Consider the following 21,664-nt stretch of genomic DNA (forward strand, 5'->3'; position numbering starts at 1 on the left):
ACAGAAAATAATAAATTCCAAACAATTACATTTAGAATCTGGTCCATAGCCAGAAACTTAAAGAATAGCCAGAAAAAGTGATAAGTAAGCTGGTCATGGAAGAAAAACACAGTTTAATTAAAATACTATGCAAAGTTATAATAGTTAGTGCTTATAGCACTCAAAAGTATCTTTACAAATATAATCACAATGAGACAAGGTAGCAGGAGAGAAAACTCATTTTACAGAATAGAAAAATGAGGTTCGGAAAGTTTATGGGTACTGTCCATAGGAGCTTATGCCAAATCAAGAGTCTTGTTCCTTCCACTTTAATATAACACTACATCATACCATGCCCATCTCAAGCATTTGATACAATAAATATCAATACAAACTACAAAGAGAAAGTTCTGTTTTCACTAGCTAGCACAAACTGAGCACTGCACTTTGCTTTAAATATTCTCATTTAATCCTCGAAATGCTGCAACAAAGGTAATCTTTTTATCCCTATTTTATGGAAGACAAAACTGCAGCTTATATGTTAAGACTTGCTCAAAGTCCCAGGGCTAAGGAAAACTGGAATGAGAAAGGCCCATTTCTTTGCATATCCTATAAAAAGCCCCTAAATGATTTGGTCCCTGCAACTATCTATCCAAACTCATTTGAATAACTCCTTAGCACATGCTCTTAAACACAGCATCACACTTACCTAAGCTGATGTTCCCTGAGATTTGATAATATTTCCATTCCATGAAGATAAGAATAAATAGTATTTAAGTCCTGTAGAACAGAAAAGACTTTAGATTAATTTTCAAATATACTTTTTAAAATATGATATCCCACAATTCTGATTTTAAGCAAACAACCATTTATGACACAACTGTTAACTACAGAAGAGTCACAAAATCTCTGAATTACAATAGATCTGAAAAGGTTTAGAAGAGTTCCCTCAACTCACACAGGAACCCCTCCTCAGCATGGCTGACAACCTCTACTCAAACAATGCCAAAAAACTCATTATTTCATATAAAAGTCTATTTCATTTCTAAACAGATGCAATCTTTCCTTTTTAGTGACCTCCAAATATTTGAAAACAGTTATCTTGTCTTCTTTTAAGTCTTTTTTTTTTTCCTCCAAATAACAAAGTCTAAATATTTGCAGGTTCCAGATCTTTAAGCATCCTAACTGATCTCCTCTGGAGATGATTCTGTTTGTCAATATTCCTCTTAAAATATGATTTTCTAAAAAAAAAAACTCTTTTCAAACAGACTCAAGGTGGTATTAATCTACCACTAAACAAAACTGACATCCAATGGGACAATGCTATTGTTCACTCTCTGAAAGAACTGGGGAACATTTCTCTAGCCCTCATTCAGATAATTAGATATTAATAAACCCAGGTTAATAACGTATAGTAGTATAGTATAACCTCAGCTAAGAGCAATGGCATAGCAAAAGGAAAGTGTGGAAGCAGGGAACATTCCTGACAGAAAAGAGTATTTTACCACAGAATGCTGATGCACAGTGATTATAAAGAAGCTTAAATTCTCTATGTAAAATTTACCTCCTTATTCTCTTACAAGGAGTAATGCCTTTATACCAGGGCAGACTGCTCCCAAACACTACTCTCTTTGATATATAACAAGAGAATTATCAAATGACAGAGAGAAAAAAAGAAAAGACACATAAGACAACCTGTTTCCCCAATATGCTACTAAGACAACAAGGAAGCTCTAAGAAAAAAAGCAATAATCTCTGATTCCAAAGCTTACAACTGCCAATTAACCATGATGGATTCAACGACCACACACATCTCTGCTAAATCCTTACCAAAATAAGAGGGAAAAAGATTTTTAAGTATATATATATATATATATATATAAAGAGATGAATAGATTAAAAGAGGAAACCATAGCAAATGAGTCTATAGACCTAAAAAAGGTCTATAAAATTCTATAAGACAGCAGATGGAGCAGTGATATGATAAACTGTACTTCCAAAGAGGACTACAATGATATGTCTTATCCCATATGCTCTTTTGCAATGAGACCTTGTCACTCCCTCAGCAAAAGTAGGAATCTAGGTGCCCTCCGCATGGATCTGGGTTGGTCCTGTGATTTGTTCTGACCCAAAGAATGTGCCAGAAGTGAGGTCGTGTAACTTCTAAGATTCAAATACCCTGAGAGCACCAATGTTGTGAGGAAGCCCAAAATAGCCTCATTGAAAGAGAAAGGCCACATGAAACAGCACCAAGGAACCGGATATGTGATTCCTTCTTAGACCAGACCAGCTACCAGCTGAATAGAACTAAGAGAATGATCCAAGTCAAGGTTCTGTGGGGCAAAAGAAACAACCTCCTAGCCAAAACTTTCTGAGTTGAGGTCAGAAACAGAGTCCTGGAAAAAGTCTGGCTCATAGTGACCTCACTGAGCCTACAGACCCACCTAATAGTCTTGTCTCTCTCCACTCCCCAAGTTTATAACTAGAATTTTTTTATCTGGCAGTTAGACTAACTCCCACAAAGGAACCTATGTGGTAAAAGCTGTCATAGTGGAAAAAGTCAAGTGGAAACCTCTGAAATTGCCCCATTCCCCAGAACAAGATAGTAAATAAAAGACAACATTGCTTTTCCAAAGAGGCAAAGAAGCAAAGACTAGGGCCGCCAGTAAAGGCTTAAAAGTATGCAGGGGTGACAGTCCTTCTCATGCATCATCTGCAAAAATCAGACAGATCCTAAAAAACGACTATAGACTGTCATACACTTAACCAAATTTTAGCTCTGGGCACAGCTGCAAGTCCCAGACATAATATTGTTGAAGGAATGATTAATTAAGCTTCAGGTATTGATTTGGTGAATGTATTCTTTTCCATTCCAGTTACTAAAGTAAAAAGTACAAGAAACAGTTGGCAGTTGTGCAGGACAATATTAACTTACAGTTTCGCCTAAGGGCTACTGCAACTTTCTCAGTCTCTACCATAATATAACTTGAAGCCATCTAGACCACCTAAGACATTATATATGTATTTTGCTGACTGAACAGAATGAACAAGAGAATGAGCAAGGAGTGGCTGGTACCCTGGAGTCTTGGGTAACACACTTGAACTCCTGGAAGTGAGATATTAACTCTATGAGGGCTCAAAGACCTGCCACTTCAATGTTTTCGGGGGTGCAGTGTCAGAAGTATTACAAAACATCCCTTCAAAAGTAAAAGACAACTTTTGAGACTTCAGCTTTCATTCAAGATGGAATAAGAGGGATTGGACTTACCTTCCATCTAAAACAACTAAAAATCATAATAAATAAATGAAACATTTTTCAAGAGATAAGACATTACGAATGAGGTGATTCATATAATTATCATACCTTACTACCTGGTTGTATCTTGAGAAGAAGTAGCTGGCCACCTGCAGAGTAGAAGGTAGCTCAAGTTTGCAGAGCCAGACAGAGAGGGCGCATACTACACAGAAAGAAAGAATGTTCTGAAAACCTACAGAAGGTCTCACTTGAGTCTAGGTTGAGTACTGATCTTTCCATGTACATGAAGAAATACCTGAACTCAGGGAAAGAACCATCTGAAAGGATTAGAGTAGTGGTCCTCAATCAAGACTGATTTTGCCCCCTGGGTGACATAGTGATATCTGGAGACACTTGGGGTTGTCATAATTTTCAGAGGGGAAGGTGGGGCACTACTAGCATCACATGACTATAAGCCAGAGATGCTGCTAAATATCCTATGATGCCCAAGACAAGGCCCCAGAATAAAGGATTCTCTGGGCCAAAACATCAACAGTTCTGAGGTTTAAACTTCTTGGATTAAAGGGAACAATACCCAAAACTCACACAGGGACCAGAAGAGTTACTATTCCCACCAGGGAGAGTGGAAAAATCTCATAATTCAGAATGCATTTAGTAGAGTACTCAAAAGCCTTTGGATTCAGTACTGGGCAAAATTAACACTGCACTAAATGCTACTCTGGTGCTACGTAGCATAGCTCAAAAAAGAGCCCCAAAGGGTCATATGATTTCCAAATTACCTGTGTCCCAAAAGAATATTTACAGGAAATAAAATATACCCAGCACATAAAAAAATAAAATTCACAATCTCTGGTACTCCATTAAAAATCACCAGGCATGCAAAGAAACAGGAAAAATGACCCATAAGGAGGAGAGAAAAAATCAACACCAACTCAGTAATTACCAGATAACAGAATACAAAAAGATATTTAAAAACTTACTGAAACTATATTCCATATGTTCAAGAAAATATAGAAAAGATTAACTATATAACAAGGGACACTAAAAAAAAATTCCAGAGATGAAAACAACACTGAGATGTAAAATACACTGGATGGGATAAGTGACACATTAAGACACTGTAGAAGAAAAGATTTAAAAACTTAAAGACACAAAAATAGAAATAAAAAATAAAATACATGGGGAAAGGAGATCAAGATGGTGGAGTAGGAGGAGTCAGAGCTCACCTCCCCCAGTGAACACATCAAAAATACATCTATTGTACATGTGGGGCAACTCTCACTGAAAACAAACTGGAGACTGGCAGAAAGGCTCTTATACAACCAAGGCTGTAATGAAAGATCCACATGAAATCAGGTAAGAAAAGAGGAGAAGCAATCAGGTGAGGACCTGTGCCCCTAGGAGGGGATACAGCAGAGGAGGGGGACTGCATGGGCTCAGAGACCCTCCCCAAACAGTGAGGGGTGTGAACCACATATTAGGAAACCCAGCCCTGGGGTCCAACACCAGAAAGATAAGTCCTCTTCTTGGCTGACTTGAAGACCAGTGGGACTAGCAGGGGCTGTGAGAAATCTAGACGTTGCTAGTGAAGAGCACCCACGTGCTTGGTTTCTCTCAAAACAGGGTGGAGAAAGCAACTGAAAATGCCAGGTACTTTAGCTGGCTTCCTGCATCTGCCCAAACGTGCACCCTGGCTCATGCTGAGGGCCGCTTCAGCCCCTCTTGCTCCATGGCACAGCTCCCCACTAGGGTGAAGGCTGCCATAGCCAAGTAGAGTAGACAGCTATGGCAGACAGAGCCAGCCCAGACCCAGCACCGCATCTGAATGGGGTGAGGGCAACCATTACTGGCATTCGTGGGGACAGCAGATCAGAAGCAGTCTGGAATTCCAGTGTGCTGGGACTGCCCCAGTGTGCACCTTGACCCATATCGACTGCCCACTCTGGCCTCTCATGGTCCAGCACTGCTACCTTCTGGGGTGAAAATGCCGAGGTTGCTGGGGGGGAGCACACACTTAGAGAAAATGGAACCAGTTCAGATTTAACCTTCAGGACTTCTGCTCTCGAACACTTGAAACTTGGGACAAGGATGCTGATTCCTGCCACTTGTATTTAACATGGTATTGGAAGTCCTAGTCACAGCAATCAGACAAGAAAAAGACATAAAAGGCATCTAAATTGGAAGAGAAGAAAAACTGTCACTATCTGCAGATGATGTCATATTTTATATAGAAAACTCTATAAAATTTCCACCAAAAAAACTATTAGAATAAATGAATTCAATAAAGTTGCAGAATATAAGATTAATATACAGAAATATGTGGCTTTTCTATACACTCATAATGATGAACTATCAGGAAGAGAAAGCAAGGAAACAATTGCATTTGAAACTGCATGAAAAGAATAAAATATATAGGAATAAACTTGACCAAGGAGGTGAAAGATCCATATGCTGAAAACTATAAAACACTGATAAAGGAAACTGAAGATGATACAAGGAAATGGAAAGATATCCTGTGCTCATGGACTGGAAGAATTAATATTGTTAAAATGTCCATACTGGGCTTCCCTGGTGGCGCAGTGGTTGAGAGTCCGCCTGCCGATGCAGGGGACATGGGTTCGTGCCCCGGTCCGGGAAGATCCCACGTGCCACACAGCGGCTAGGCCCGTGAGCCATGGCCGCTGAGCCTGCGTGTCCGGAGCCTGTGCTCTGCAACGGGAGAGGCCACAACAGTGAGAGGCCCGCATACCACAAAAAAAAAAAAAAAAAAAAAAGTCCATACTGCCCAAAGCAATCTACAGATTTAATACAATCCCTATCAAAATACCCATGACATTTTTCACAGAACTAGAACAAATAATCCTAAAACTTATATGGAACCACAAAAGAACCTGAATAGCCAAAGCAACCTTGAGAAAAAAGAACAAAGCTTGAGGTATCATGCTCCCTCACTTCAGACTATACTATAAAGTAACAGTAATCAAAACAGGATGATACTGGCTCAAAAAAAGGACACATAGATCAATGAAATGGAATAGAGAGCCCAAAAATAAACCCACATACCTATGGTCAATTAATCTAAGTTAAAGGGGGCAAGAATATTCAATGGGGAAAAGACAATCTCTTCAGTAAGTCATGCTGGGAAAACTGGACAGCTACATGTAAAAGAATGAGATTAGGACATTTCCTCACACCATATACAAAAATAAACTCAAAATGGATTAAAGACCTACCTGTAATACCTGAAACCATAAACTCCTAGAAGAGAACATAGGCAGAACACTCTGACATAAATCACAGCAATATTGTTTTTTGTATCCTAAGGCAACAGAAACATAAGCAAAAATAAACAAATGGGACCTAATTAGACATAAGACCTTTTGCACAGCAAAGGAAACCACCAACAAAACAAAAAGACGATTGACCGCTGAATGAGAGAAAATATCTACAAATGATATGACCAACAAGGTGTTAATATCCAAAATATATAAACAGCTCATATAATTCAGTATCAAAGAAACAACCCAATGAGAAAATGGACAGAAGAAAAAGACATGAAAGACATTTTTCCAAAGAAGATATACAGATGGCCAAGAGGCATATGAAAAGATGATCAGCAACACTAATCATCAGAGAAATGCAAGTCAAAACCATAATTATATACCACCTCACTCCTGTCAGAACAGCTATCAGCAGAAAGATCACAAATAACAAATTCTGGCAAAGATGTGGGGAAAAGGGAGCCCTAGTAAGGAAAGGGAATATAAATTGGTGCAGCCACTACGAAAAACAGTATGGAGCTTCCTTCAAAAACTAAAAATAGAACTACCGTTAAGATCCAGCAATTCCACTTCTAGGCTTACATCTGAAGAAAATTAAAACACTAATTCAAAGAGGTACATGCACCCAATGTTCATAGCAGCATTATTTACAACAGCCAAGATACAGAAGCAACTAAGTGTCCATCAACAGATGAATGGATAAAGAAGACGTAATATGCGTACGTATGTGTGCGCTCACACACACACACATATATACACACAATGGAATACTGCTCAGCCACGAAAAGGAATGAAAGTTTGCCATTTGTAATAACATGGATGGACCTGGAGAGTATTATGCTTAGTGAAATAAATCAGACAGAGAAAGACAAATACTGCATGTTATCACTTACATGTGGAATCTAAAAAGTAAAACAAATGAATACATATAACAAAACAGAAACAGACTCATGGATATAGAGAACAAACTACATGTTACCAGTGGGGAGAGAGGCAAGATAGGGGTAGGAGATTAAAAGGTACAAACTACTAAATATAAAATAAATAAGATACAAAGATGTAATGTACAGCACAGGGAATACAGCCAATATTTTATAATAACTTTAAATGGAGTATAATCTACAAAAATACTGAATTGCTATGTTGTATGTATGATCTAACACTGCATAATATTGTAAATCAACTATACTTCAATTAAAAATATAAATAAATAAAACACAGGGAGAAAATATGGAAAAAATATCAACAGAGCACAAAAATGTGAACAGTAGGACAGGCATCAACTTTAAGCAGGCCTAACAGAAGTATAACTGGAGTCACTGTGAAGAAGACAAAGAACAAAAAAACAATTTGGAGAATGGTGGAAAATCTTCCATATTTGATAAAAACTATAAACTTGCACATCCATGAAGCTCAACAAAACCCAAGCACAAGAAATATGAAATAAACAACTGCAAAGATCATAATCAAATTGCTTAAAAAATGATAAAATTATAAAAGCAGCCAAAGAAGATAAATTACACAGCGAGATCATTAGAATACAGAATAGTCAGAAACAACGCAATCCAGACAACACTGTAGTAACACCTTTAAAGTCACAAAAGAAAAAAACTATCAATCTAGAATACTATTCCCAGAAAAATACCCTTCAAAGAGGAAGGCAAAATATTTTTCATATATACAAAGGTTGAGTCAGTCAATCACCAGCACACCTGCTCTATAAAAAATGTTAAAAGTCATTCATAAAAGAAGAACACAATACAAGATGGAAATCTGGAGCTACACAAAGGAATGAAGAAAAACTGGAAAATGGTAACTACATGGGTAAATATAAATCTTTTTTCTAATTATTTAAAAGACAATTGACTATTTAAAGCAACAGCAACGACACCAATGAATTATGAGGTTTATTTATGTGTTCAAGTAAAATGCATCACAACAGCACAAAGGCCAGGAGGTAAAAATGCAAGTATAGTATTGTAAGGTTCTTATATAAGAAATAGTATAATATCACTTGAAGGTTGATTGTGATAAGTTTAAGATGTATACTATAAACCTTAATAAATTTCACAGTTTGTAGATTCTTTTGGATTTTCTACATATACAGTAACATCTCCTGTGAACAAGAACACTAGTATTTCCTCCCCAATCTATGTATGTACATACTTGTTTTTCCCCCCTAGCTTTAATGCATGAGCTAGAACTTCCAAAACAGTGGTTGGTAGGTGTAGTCATATACTACAAACACAGCTGCTGGGGCCCCACCCTTTGAATTAAGAGTCATCATAACCTGGTCAGACACCCACAAAATGCCTATCCCATGGAAATGTGCTTGTTATTTTCTAACATCAAGACAATTTTGTTTTAGTGGCAAACAAGGTCTGAAAACTGGAAAGGTTATGTCTTGACAAACAGAATTAGAAATCCATAACTTGACCTGCCCAATGAGGGTAGGCTAGAGTCCAGGAGTCCCAGAATTTCCTGAGATCCTCAACTGAATTATGTCATATCATTTCCTCTGTTTTCAAGTCAGAGGACATCTCTGGTACATCACTGATGATGCCATGAATAGCTGACAAAGAATTAGGAATTCACTTTTCCATTTTAAAGTCTAAGTGAGAACATAATTTACAAGTTTTGAAATATACACATGGTTCTCCAGTTCTCTGCCTGAAGAAAGTCTGACAAAGTTGATGAACTACAGATTCTAAAAGTCCTTCAAATTATCTAAAAGTTTGCCCTTTATTTGTCTCCAATCTTTGACAATTTGGCCATTTTACACGCAGTTCTCCAACAGCATCTATAAATGGTGACTGCATGGAACCGAATAGAAGTATTAGGATTACTCCTATCCGGGGTTGGCAAACTTTTTCTATAAAGGGTCAGATAATAAATATTCTAGGTTTTCTGGGTCATATGGTTTTTGTCACAAGTACTAATCCACTTTGCCTTTGTAGCATGAAAACAACCAAAAAAAAAAAATGTAAATGAATGGGTGTGGGCACCTTCCAATAAACCTTTATTTGCAAAATAGTTGGTAGGCTAATTTGGTTCCCAGGCAATACTCTGTCAACTCCTATTGCATATGGTCAAAATATCTAACAAAGAAGTCAAGCCATGAATAAACACCTCTTTAGCAAATACCTCAACTTATGAGTTTTGGTGGAAACTGAGTATATCAGATTTTCACTTTTCCAACCTTCCATAAAACTATGGCACAGGCAAATGACCCAAGCACTACCAATCACATATACTCATCATAAACTGTTAATCTAGTGATACCGAGAAGCAAGAACTATCCAGAATCCACTTTGGCAGCTAGTGGTTGAAGGGTCTGTGTACACATGCAGTGTACAGTATAGATGTTCAGCAGTGCAAGCTGTGTTCAGTGCTAGCAGCAGTAGTATCTTTACCAAATATGTGATAAAGAGTATGGATCATAGTTGTCTAGCCCCAAGTCTATTTCTCCAGCACTCCCAACAATTCTGTAGCTACCCACTATCCTTTTAATAAATTCCTTTTCTTTAAATTGACCAGAATTGGGTTCCGCTACGTGTAAGTAACAACCCTGAAAGACCTTTACAGTAGCAGCATCAGCATCACTTGGGAACTCGGCAAAAAATGCAAATTCTCAGATTCCATCCCAGACCTAGTGAATCAGAATCTCTGGGAGTAAGACCTAGCTATCTGTGGTTTAATGAGCCCTACAGGTGGTTCTGATGCACAGAAAGTTTAGAACAAGTGGCTTATTGGTAGGATCTATGCCACTCGGGTTATTTGGCTGATAACCTATTAATGAGGAGGAACGCAAGCACTGAGATGTCCAGTAAATCCTGGTCCCTCCAGTGCACCTGGTTTTAGGGTCACAAGATGTTAAGCATTTATGAAAGGACAGAAAATAATCTCCCAGAACAAAGGATGGTTGTAGTAGCAAACTGATTCTCTCATATGATGTGAGTGGTTATGGTTTTGGTTTATGCAGGACAGCAAGTATTGATAGTTGTTGACTGTGTAATGCTGGTCTTAGAAAGGGGTTTCTTCGAAATTGAGTTATTTGCAGTGAGGTGGATGGACCTAGAGACTGTCATACAGAGTGAAGTAAGTCAGAAAGAGAAAAACAAATACCGTATGCTAACACATATATATGGAATCTTAAAAAAAAAATGGTTCTGAAGAACCTATGGGCAGGACAGGAATAAAGACACAGACATAGACAATGGACTTGAGGACACGGGGAGGGGGAAGGGTAAGCTGGGACGAAATGAGAGTGTGGCATGGATATATATACAGTACCAAATGTGAAACAGATAGCTAGTGGGAAGCAGCCACAGAGCACAGGGAGATCAGCTCGGTGCTTTGTGACCACCTAGAGGGGTGGGATAGGGAGGGTGGGAGGGAGACGCAAGAGGGAGGGGATATGGGGATATATGTATACATATAGGTAATTCACTCTGTTATACAGAAGAAAGTAACACACCATTGTAAAGCAATTATACTCCAGTAAAGATGTTAAAAAAAAAAAAAAGTGTTAATTCCTGCCTGGAAAAAAAAAAAAGAAACAGGTTTCTTGTGGTTTCTGTACCAATTATCTCTGAGACAGGCTAAAGGTACTGCACTATCTGTTAGGCTTTTGGTATGTCCAAGATCAATAAAAGCTATTATAGAAAGCCAAAACAAACAAACAAACAACCCTGACAGAGGCAGACTGGAAGTCTTGCAGATATTTCTTGGTAATAAAAAATTTAAATGCTATATTCAAAGTGACGTTAATTATTTAGTGTGCACTTGAAAGCTGCTCTACTCAACGTGAAAGAGGGAAATCATGAGGAAGATGAAAAAACTCAGAATTTATGACATTCCAGATCAGTAACACCTAGATCAGCCACTGGTTCTGTAACTACAAAATACTGCAGAAATTATCCAGGGGTATTAGAAGAACAAATACCAACTCAGGATTAGAGAATAAAAATAATAAGTTCTACTTGGGCAAAAAGAAGGTGAGGAAGCGGTGATGACTCAGTGCTTCCTAAAACATATCAGCCATACCCTCTCAGCCAGTCAGTTACATGAGTGAAGGTAAGCTGAGGTGGGGGAGACCACTGCCATCCTACAAACTGCCCTTCAAGTGATCCATACCTAATGCATTTACTGTAGGCATATTCTATGACTTTTCAATTTCACTGTTAAATGAAATATTCAATTCATATTTGCAGCTCTGTATGTATGAGGAATTAATAATTCTGCTAAGTATACACTTCTAATTAAGCACTTTGGGATTTCTAACCCCTTCGTCAACACTGTACCAAGCAGTACGCTTCTCTCAGCAACTCCATCTCTCAATTCGGCTGACTGCTGCTCTACACATGCTTATAAAACCAACCAAAACTTGGAAAACTCAAAGTGGAATGCTTAGAGCAATTCTGAATTTTTTGTTTCTCAAAGTCTAAAACTAGTTTATTTCTTACCTATGATAGGCTTAAGTCATCACATATAACTTTCAATACAACATCAAGTATCTAAAACACTCATTAACCAAGATATTTTACTCGTTATCCCAGCAATTTTAACAATTAAAAAACTCTCAGGATGGATCTCTATGGTTAGTACAGATTCAATCCCAAGATATACATATTCTGCAGCTGTAGTTGTATAATCAAAACTTATGCTGAAGAATCTTCCCCAAATTATCGTTGGGCTGCCTTCAGCCTAACAGTGTGGTTAAAAACTTGGACTGTGGAGACAGCTGTGGTTTCAAATTCTGCCTCTATCAGTTACTAACCATGTAACATTGGATAATCTGCTTAACATTTATTTTTTGTACAATAGGAATGACAAACTGCTTCCTTTTAAACATAAAATAAAATAATACCTATTAAATGTATAGCATGGACACTATCACATGGTAACAAATGTGTATTACAAAATTACAAAACAAAGGTTAAATTATGTTCAGCAGACAATTAAAGCTATTTTAAAGATTTTCAACAATATCTCCAAGTTAACAAGCCCATACATTAAACACAGAACTCCATTCCATTGGTTTTATCATCCGTGAAGGTGTAAATATATTCTGCAAAATGGCAATAAAGGGCTATATAACACTTACCACACCTGGAGCCCAGACCATGGATTCTAAATACCATTTCCTACTAAAAGGAACCCAGGTTCCTCAGATATTCGGTTGGCCAAAAAGTTCCTTCGGCTTTTAAGTAAAAATAAAATACACATTTTTCATTTTCACCAAGAACTTTGTTGAACTATGTATTCACTGTTTTGTTCCACTGCCTTCTGCCATTTTTCAGGCAACTTCATAATTCCATCTTCCCAAAACTTTTTATCTTTTTGAGCAAAGAACTGTTCCAGGTGCCTTTTACAGTATTCCAGGAAATGGAATTTTTTTCCATTAAGAGAATTTTGTAAAGACCGAAATAAATGGAAATCTGAAGGTGCCATGTCTGGTGAACACGGCAGATGAATCAGAACTTCCCAGCCAAGCTATAACAGTTCTTGCCTGGTCATAAAAAAAATCATGTGGTCTCGTGGTATCCTGATGGAAGATAATGCACTTTCTGTTGACTAATTCTGGATGCTTTTCGTCGAGTGCCGCTTTCAGTTGGTCTAACTGGGAGCAGTACTTGTTGGAATTTCTGGTTTCCTGGAAGGAGCTCATAAGAGAGGACTCCCTTCCAATCGCACCATATGCACAACATCACCTTCTTTGGATGAAGATCGGCCTCTGGTGTGGTTGGTGGTGGTTCATTCAGCTTGCCCCATGATCTCTTCTGCTCCACATTATTGTACAGTATCCGCTTTTCATCTCCCATCACAATTTGTTTTAAAAACGGAACATTTTCATTATGTTTAAGTAGAGAATCGCATACGGTAATACAGTCAAGAAGATTTTTTTCGCTTAACTTATATGTGGAACATCAAAGTGATTCACATAACCAAGCTGGTGCAAATGATTTTCAGTGCTTAAGATCTGGATATCTTGAATATGTCGGCTATCTCCAGCATGGTATAACGTTGACTGTTCTCAATTAATGTCTCGATTTGATCGCCATCAACTTCAATTGGTCTACCTGACCGTGGAGCATCGTCCAGCAAGAAATCTCCAGCACCAAACTTCGCAAACCACTTTTGACATGTTCGATCAGCCACAGCACCTTCTCCATACACTGCACAAATCTTTTTTTGTGTTTCGGTTGTGTTTTTACCTTTCTTTAAAGAATAAAAGCATAATACGCCAAAAAAGTTGTTTTCTTCCATCTTCAATATTAAAATGGCTACACAAAAATTCACCAATTTTGATGTTTTTTTAAAAATGCACGCTGACATGACAGCTATCACAATACAATCTAACAAAATTGTTTCACATGAAGATAAAGACAACTAAGCGAGCCATCTTACGGAAAACACCGAACGAACTTTTTGGCCAATCCCATAAACGGCTGATTTCAGTAGTAGAGCAAGGAAAGTAAAAGCCTGGAACACCTTTTTGGGCCAGAAAGTAAAGTATTACTTAAAGACTACTGGCTCACGCCAAAAGGAGCTGACTTAGAAAGGGCTCCCAGTGGCTAAAGTTGGGGCAACCTAAGAATCAAAAAGAACAATGACAATATTAAAAATACAAAAATAATCCTTGAATTCAGTGATTTTTTTTTTAGAGAAAGAGGAGAGGGGCAAGTGGGGAAAGTTCTTCTATACAGAATACCAGCTAATTAATGGAGAAGTAATAAACAACCTACACTTTCTACTGCACGCTGAACACTTTCACCTGGGTGACTCCTCAGCAACTCAAGTGCAAATATCCAAAGTTAAACTGATTATCTGCATCCCTAGCTGTGTCTTGCTCCTCAGTTCCCTGATTTAGGTGACAGTACTCACCTTCAATGGCTCTGGTAGGAAATCTATCAATCCTACTTTCTAAACATCTCTGCTCATCTCAACTGGAGCAATTTAGGGATTCATTATTTCTTACTGGATAACAGAAAACAGCCTTCTTGCCTCTAGTCTGGCCCCCTGTAATCCATTCTTCAGAGTGCTGCCAGAGTGATCTTTCTAAAAAGAAAATGCAAACTCCTTAACAAGGAGAACACAGCCCTTCATGTTCTGGATCCTGACCATGCCTGCAGCCTCACCTATTTTACTACTTATTCTTGTCCCAATGTTCCAGCTACACAGGCAACTTGCATGTTCATACCAAGCTCATCTTGTGGCCTTGGAAAATGCTGTTCCCTTTTCAGGAAACACACATTGTTCCTTCTTCACCTAACTTTTATATATTCAAATCTATACTCATGTCAGGGTTCCCTTTTCTAAAACAATTTGAATGACACCTACCTACCCTTTACTCCTGTCTCCCAACAGCCCTCCTACAAAACTCCTGAGCACCTGATATGTGCAACTATCACAGTACTTAACCAGGCTGTATTTTGTCTGTGTACTTGCCCATCTCCTCCCCTAAGAACTTTAATCTTTTATCCCTAGCACTTAAAAACAGGACTTTAAAAATATTTACCACACATTCATCAGGCAGTCTTCCACAAAAAAAGCATGCATTCAACTCTGCCTCAGAGAGTCATTTAAGGAGCTCATAAGCAATCCAAACTTCAGTTGCCACTTGTGACACTTATAAACTCTTTTCTAAAAAATATACTATGATGAAGCCTTCTCGTATTAAATGAATGCTTTTAAGAAACCAAACTAGAACAGGCTACCATCCTCTGAAAACAAGTTATAAAACAGAATGGTATAAAAAAAATCACATATCAAGCACACCTGTTTTCATTCTACACAAAACTTGAGAATTATAAACTTCCATTAAATTGACACAGGCACCTTAAAGTATTATACTTCATATAGTACAGTCACAATTAAATGAGAGACATTTATTTAGGAAAATATTAGGCCTCTATATAGATGTCAGTAAAAAAACACAGTTCAAAGCTTAAAATGTAACCTAAAGTTCACTGATAAAGAGAAAGCAGTGGGGCACTACTGGACTGAGGAAGTGACTGATGAATCATGTGACCTTGAGCAAGACATTTTACCTCTCTCAAGTTCAGTTCCTTTATCTGTATGCAACCCATTTCACTAGCTATTGAACCATCAGCTAAAGTATTTTTGGAAGAGCTACATATACATACGTTCACAAATACATGCTAGGTGGTGCTGCTACTTCTGCTATGTACTAAGTGTCCTGTCCAACGAGTCCCACTGCCTCTGCCACATGTCAAAGCCAGAAGCCCTAGGGCTGCCAAAATTTCAGTTTGGGGCAAAGTAGTGGAGAATGTCTGGTAGTAGTGAACATCAAATGGGGGCTGCTTATGCCTCCATAACCTCAAGTTCTTAATAAAGTGGCTCATTCAGTTTTTATTTACAGCGAGACCTCAGCTTATACAGGCCAGTTCAAGGTAAAGCCAAATGATAACTACAATGTTACAGAGCTCACAATCCTACATCCCTTTCAAAGAACATGACTTTGTCAGTCAAGTTCACCATGCCTGGCTGCTCCTCCTCTTTGCAGAATTCTCTCTCAGGGAAGATCCTCATCTCTCAAAAACAAGATTTTATGGTATCTAAACTCCTGAATGGCCACAGTTTTTTTTCTCAAGTTGGGAATCTCCAATACATGTAAAATTAGGTGTCATGCAAAAGAACCGTCTAATAAAGGCCCCATCCAGATCTAGTATTCCCTTTCTATACAGTTTAGCTTACAAATGAAGGTCAGAGGGGCCCAGAAGCATAAATAAGTTCTCTTATTTTCCAAGGAACCCTCTGAATGTGCATCTGCTGTGGAAAAGCACAACAGAATCTTTGTTCTGCCACCCTCAAGGATGCACACAGTGACCCACTCAAAAACGACTCCAAGTACAATGGTACATTTTTGCCAATTAAGAAAAAATCTCTACAAGTGTACACTTAAAAACCAATACTCTAAATTCTGAAATAGATTAACAAATAATTACAAGAATACTAAAGTTTACATTCTTTCAGTCCAAGTTCCCTCTTTAACTTTTGGTAACAAAAATAAGCTATTTTTTGTTTGTTTTTTAACAAAACCCTTTTCTGGATTGTGAATAGGCAATTACATTAACATCTAGCTGAGCATGAAATATTTGCCCAGCAAAAGTTTTAAGCCACCTGGTTAAAAACACATGAAAAGTTAAAACTGGCATTGCAGTTAAAACTGGAAATGTGTTTCAAAGCCATATAAAAAAGAAGTTCCTGTTTCAAGGTATGACTTAAGTTCCTCTCTCTGAACTGTCTCTGAAGAACTGCCAGGTAAAACACATAGTTTCTTTATGGTAATTGTACATTATTCTTATTTTAATAAGAGGATATTAATGGCAAATTTTGCCATTGTGCCAAACTTCATCAGTCTTTTTCCCCCAGCACTTCAAGTATCAGACCAACAAAAATCACTACTAGAAAAATAGGGGAACAGTATTTTTCAGATTCCTTTTCTCTTTAAAGTCATTTGCGCTACAAATATTTGGCTACCTACTATGTAACAAGTATTGCATGATGGAAACTGGGAGATAAGGAAATAGTCACTGTCTTCAAGGAGCTTACAGTCCAGCCAGAGAGACAAACATGCTAGTAATCATAACACAGTACAGTAACTGCTATGGCAGAGGAAGGGACACAGAGAAGGAGTGGAAGATGAGATTTCAGTGAGGAATCTGGATTTGTCAAATGAGAGGATGGTGTTCTAGACAAAGGAAATAGCAAACTAATATGTATGGCTACATTTATTGAGTGCTCATTATGACTGGTACTTTGCTAAATAAATACTTACATATATTATCTTATTCAGTCCACGTAACAATCCCCCAAAGATATTCAATCTTAAAGTTAGGTAACTTTCCTAGGGTCACTCAAATTCTCAGTGCTAGAGCCCAGATCTGAAGTAGGCTTGTCCAAATCCAAATCCAAATTCCAGGGCCCTAAACACTTTCCCACCCTATATAAAGCACACAGAAAGAATATGGCACAATGGACAATGCTTCTAATCTCTGTCTATATATTAGAATTACTTAAGGAGCCTTCTATAAATACCAATGCTTGATACTCCATTCCAGAAGGTTCTAATTCAAGAAATGAAGGGTGGGCCTGGGCATTAAAAAAAAAAATTCCCCAGGTTGAAAAACATATGTAGCCCAGGTTGAAAAGTACTGTGTTAGGATATTTACATTTCTCTAATAATTAGTGATATTGAGCATCTTTTCATGTGTTTGTTGGCCATCTCTATGTCTTCTTTGGAGAAATGTCTATTTAGGTCTTCCGCCCATTTTTTCAGTGGGTTGTTTTTTGATATTGCGCTGCATGAGCTGTTTGTATATTTTGGAGATTATTCCCTTGCCGGTCTCTTTGTTTGCCAATATTTTCTCCCATTCTGAGGGTTGTCTTTTCATTTCGTTTATGGTTTCCTTTGCTGTGAAAAAGCTTTTAAGTTTAATTAGGTCCCATTTATTTTTTTTTAATTTTCATTACTCTAGGAGGTGGGTCAAAAAGGTCTTGCTGCGATTTATGTCAAAGAATGTTCTGCCTATGTTTTCCTCTAAGAGTTTTATAGTGTCCGGCCTTACATTTGGGTCTTTAATCCATTTTAATTTTATTTTTGTGTACGGTGTTAGGGAGTGTTCTAATTTCGTACTTTTACATGTAGCTGTCCAGTTTTCCCAGCACGACTTATAGAAGAGATTATCTTTTCTCCATTGTATATTCTTGCCTCCTTTGTCATAGATTAGGTGACCATAGGTGCGTGGGTTTATCTCTGGACTTTCTATCCTTTTCTATTGATCTAAACTACTATGAGGTATCACCTCACACCAGGCAGAATGGCCATCATCAAAAAATCTACAAACAATAAATGCTGGAGAGGGTGTGGAGAAAAGGGAACCCTTCTATACCGTTGGTGGGAATGTAAATTGGTACAGCCACTATGGAGAACAGTATGGCGGCTCCTTAAAAACTAAAAATAGAACTACCATATTATGCAGCAATCCCACTCCTGGGCATATACCCGGAGAAAACCATAATTCAAAAAGATACAGAAGATGTGGTACATACATACAATGGAATATTACTCAGCCATAAAAATGAACGAAATAGTGCCATTTCCAGAGATGTGGATAGACCTAGAGACTGTCATACAGAGTAAGTCAGAAAGAGAAAAACAAATATCGTATAATACCGCTTATATGTGGAACCTAGAAAAATGGTACAGATGAACTTATTTGCAAAGCAGAAGTAGAGACACGGATGTAGAGAACAAACTTGTGGATACCAAGGGGGGAAGGGGGAGGGTAGGATGAACTGGGATATTGGGATTGACATACATACACTACTATGTATAAAGATAACTAATGAGAACCTACTATATAGCACTGGGAACTCTACCCAATGCTCTGTGGTTACCTAAATGGGAAGGAAATCTAAAACAGAGGGGATATATGTATACATATAACTGATTCACTTCGCTATACAGCAGAAACACAACACTGTAAAGCAACTTTACTCCAATAAAAAATTTTTTTAAAAAAGTACTGTGTTAGGATATTTATATAAGTAGTTTAAAATGCATGTGTTTGGGGGTGGGGGTCGATAAGGCAGAAGATAATGGAGGACTTCACATCTTTCCCATTCCCCTCAGAGCCAAACTCACAAACAGTAAACTTACTGCCTTCACTTTCTTGGGTCTGATTCTCACTTTAATCCACTGCAGTCAGGCTCTGTATTCAGTCCACTGAAACCATTCTGATGGATGCAACCCGAAGAATTTATGAGTCCTCACCTTGCTTGAACTCTCTATAGTACCTGATATTAATGATTAGGGATTTCTCTATGAAATGTCCTCCTGTAACACCACTTTTCTGTTCTCCTTCTACCTCTATAAACAATTTCTTTTCATTCTCTTTGGCCGTTTTCTTTTCCTTCCCCCATCCCTTTAATATTAGAGCACCCAAAGGGTCTGCCCTTCTATTCTCACTTAGTTTTCTCACTCTGAGTATTCCTACCAATCCCATGACTTCACCTATGATCCATACGCTGTAGACTCTCAGACCAACTCAGACCCATAACCTGGTTTGACCTGAAGCTCCAAATGCTTACTGAACATCTCTATCTGTGTCTCCTGTAGAGAGCCTCAAACCCTTTCCAAAACTGAACTCTCTTTCTAGCCTAATTCTGCTCTTTAATAACGTACTCTTATACACAGTTACTCAAATGAGAAATTCAGAAATTATCTGAACTTTTGCATTACTCTGAACAGACCCAACCCAAGTCTGTCCCAACAAGCAAAAGACAGAAAAGTTTTGCCAGATTTGCCCCAGAGCTATTGCAGACACTTGAGAAGAATATAAGGACAGAGTATATCTTTGCCTCAAGTGCAGCATTTGGGGTTTGAGGCAGTTACCACAAGAGTAGGCTTGGACAGAATGAGGTGGCCAATCCAAAAGGGTAGGTGAGTCACGGTATAAAAAAGGATAAGTACATGAAGATCAAGGAAAGCCAAGAGAGGAGCTTCAAAGTCCAGTCCAGAGATAAAATGCAAAGAACCAAGATAGCTTCATAGTCCCCTTGGTTGCTGTAAAGAATACACACTGTATGATTCCACTCAAATGAAATTCAAAAACAGGCAGAACTAATTTATGGTGAAAGATGTCAGAACAGTTTCCTTTGGGAAAGGGTACTGATTGGGAGGGGCAAAGGGGGAGTTTCTGGAGTGCTGGTTATATTCTATATCATGATTTGCATGGTAGCTAAATATATTTGTGAAAATTAAGCTGGTTTATATGTAAAATCATGCGGACTTTACAGTATGTGTATTACAGTCAATTTCAAAGTTAAAAAAAAAAAAACTCTGGTGGGATGTACAAATTCCCGTTTCAACCAGTGACCATGTTGGGCCAATTTTACTTCCTCACTATTCCACTATCAAATATTCTGCTACCTTATCTCACTCCTGAACTACTGCATTTGTTTCCTATAACCAGATCCATATCTCCTGATTTCCCGGTTATCCTGATATAATCATTAACAGTCTTGCCTTTCACACAGAAAAATATCGTGGTTTGGACAAAATGTTATTTGTTCATCCTACTGTAAACCACCCAGCCTCAAAGGTAGCCGGCCTGTGCCCTTCCCGATCCACCCCCTGCCCCCCCCTACATCTTCAACAATGCCCACAGAGTAATCTTTGTAAAACTGATCTTATTTCTGGGCTTTAAACCCTCCAATAGTTCTCCTTTATTTACAACATCCAGTCCAAATCCCTGAAATGATCCAATCCTGCTATTATACCCAGTTTCAACATTTAACATCTACCACGATGTACCATCGCCTTACACACACAAACACCGCATACACTAACTAGCCCAGTGTTTTGCAACCTTTTTTCGTTATCACATCCCTCCAAAGAGTATTTTTCATAATTGCCACCCCATCTCCAATTAAATATTAAGGAATAAGACTTTGTCTGGTAGGGATGAGTTTTGTGTAGATATTACTACACAAACCATAGTAATACCTAAGATTTTTTTTTCACTCCCCCCAGAAGACCTAATTTTTGTCCCTTTGGGGATGACATCATCCCCATTGGGAATGCATGCTCTAGCCTTACAGACTGGCTTCTTGTTCTACAAATGTACCTGGCTTGTCACCATTAGTGCCTTTGCTCCTGCTGCTCGCTGCCTGGAATGACCTCCCTTCTGGATATCATCCAGACAGCTATTCACGATATCTAAGCTTTAATTTAAGGCTCCTCCAAGAAGCCTGTCCTTTCCCCACTTGCAGTTGTAAAGTACCCTATCCATACCTTTGTCACTAGTAACCTAAACATTTTACTAATGTTTTCATGTCAGTCTCCTAAGTCACTGAGGAATAGGGACCATGTCCAATTTCTCTCTACTACCTTGGCTTTTAGTATTGTGCCTAACATATCATCTGTTAACTGAATGGATAAATTAATGTTATCATCTGCGTAAGGTAACCATACATCTCAATTTGCTGGAGACAGACCTTTAATCTGTTTTCCTGGTATAAATATTAACCCACCTCTTTTAATTCTCAAAAATGATCTGGATGATAACGTATATTGCTAAGCTATCTAGGCAGTGGGAAATAATTAAATTCTGAGCAA

At 38.1% G+C, this 21,664-nt stretch overlaps 1 protein-coding gene across 3 annotated transcripts in view; it reads right to left on the reverse strand.

Moving 5' to 3' along the window:
• The window catches only part of RAPGEF6 (Rap guanine nucleotide exchange factor 6), a 219,340-nt gene that overhangs the window by 192,552 nt on the left and 5,124 nt on the right, over positions 1–21,664 (reverse strand). For all 3 annotated transcript variants that reach the window (XM_060143537.1, XM_060143536.1, XM_060143538.1), the window contains exon 2: positions 689–759. In XM_060143537.1, coding sequence (XP_059999520.1) covers positions 689–759 — 71 coding nt within the window. The remainder of the gene's footprint in view (positions 1–688; positions 760–21,664) is intronic.

The sequence above is a fragment of the Lagenorhynchus albirostris genome, chromosome 3 (assembly GCF_949774975.1).
Source record: "Lagenorhynchus albirostris chromosome 3, mLagAlb1.1, whole genome shotgun sequence".
NCBI classification, from domain to species: Eukaryota; Metazoa; Chordata; class Mammalia; order Artiodactyla; family Delphinidae; genus Lagenorhynchus; species Lagenorhynchus albirostris.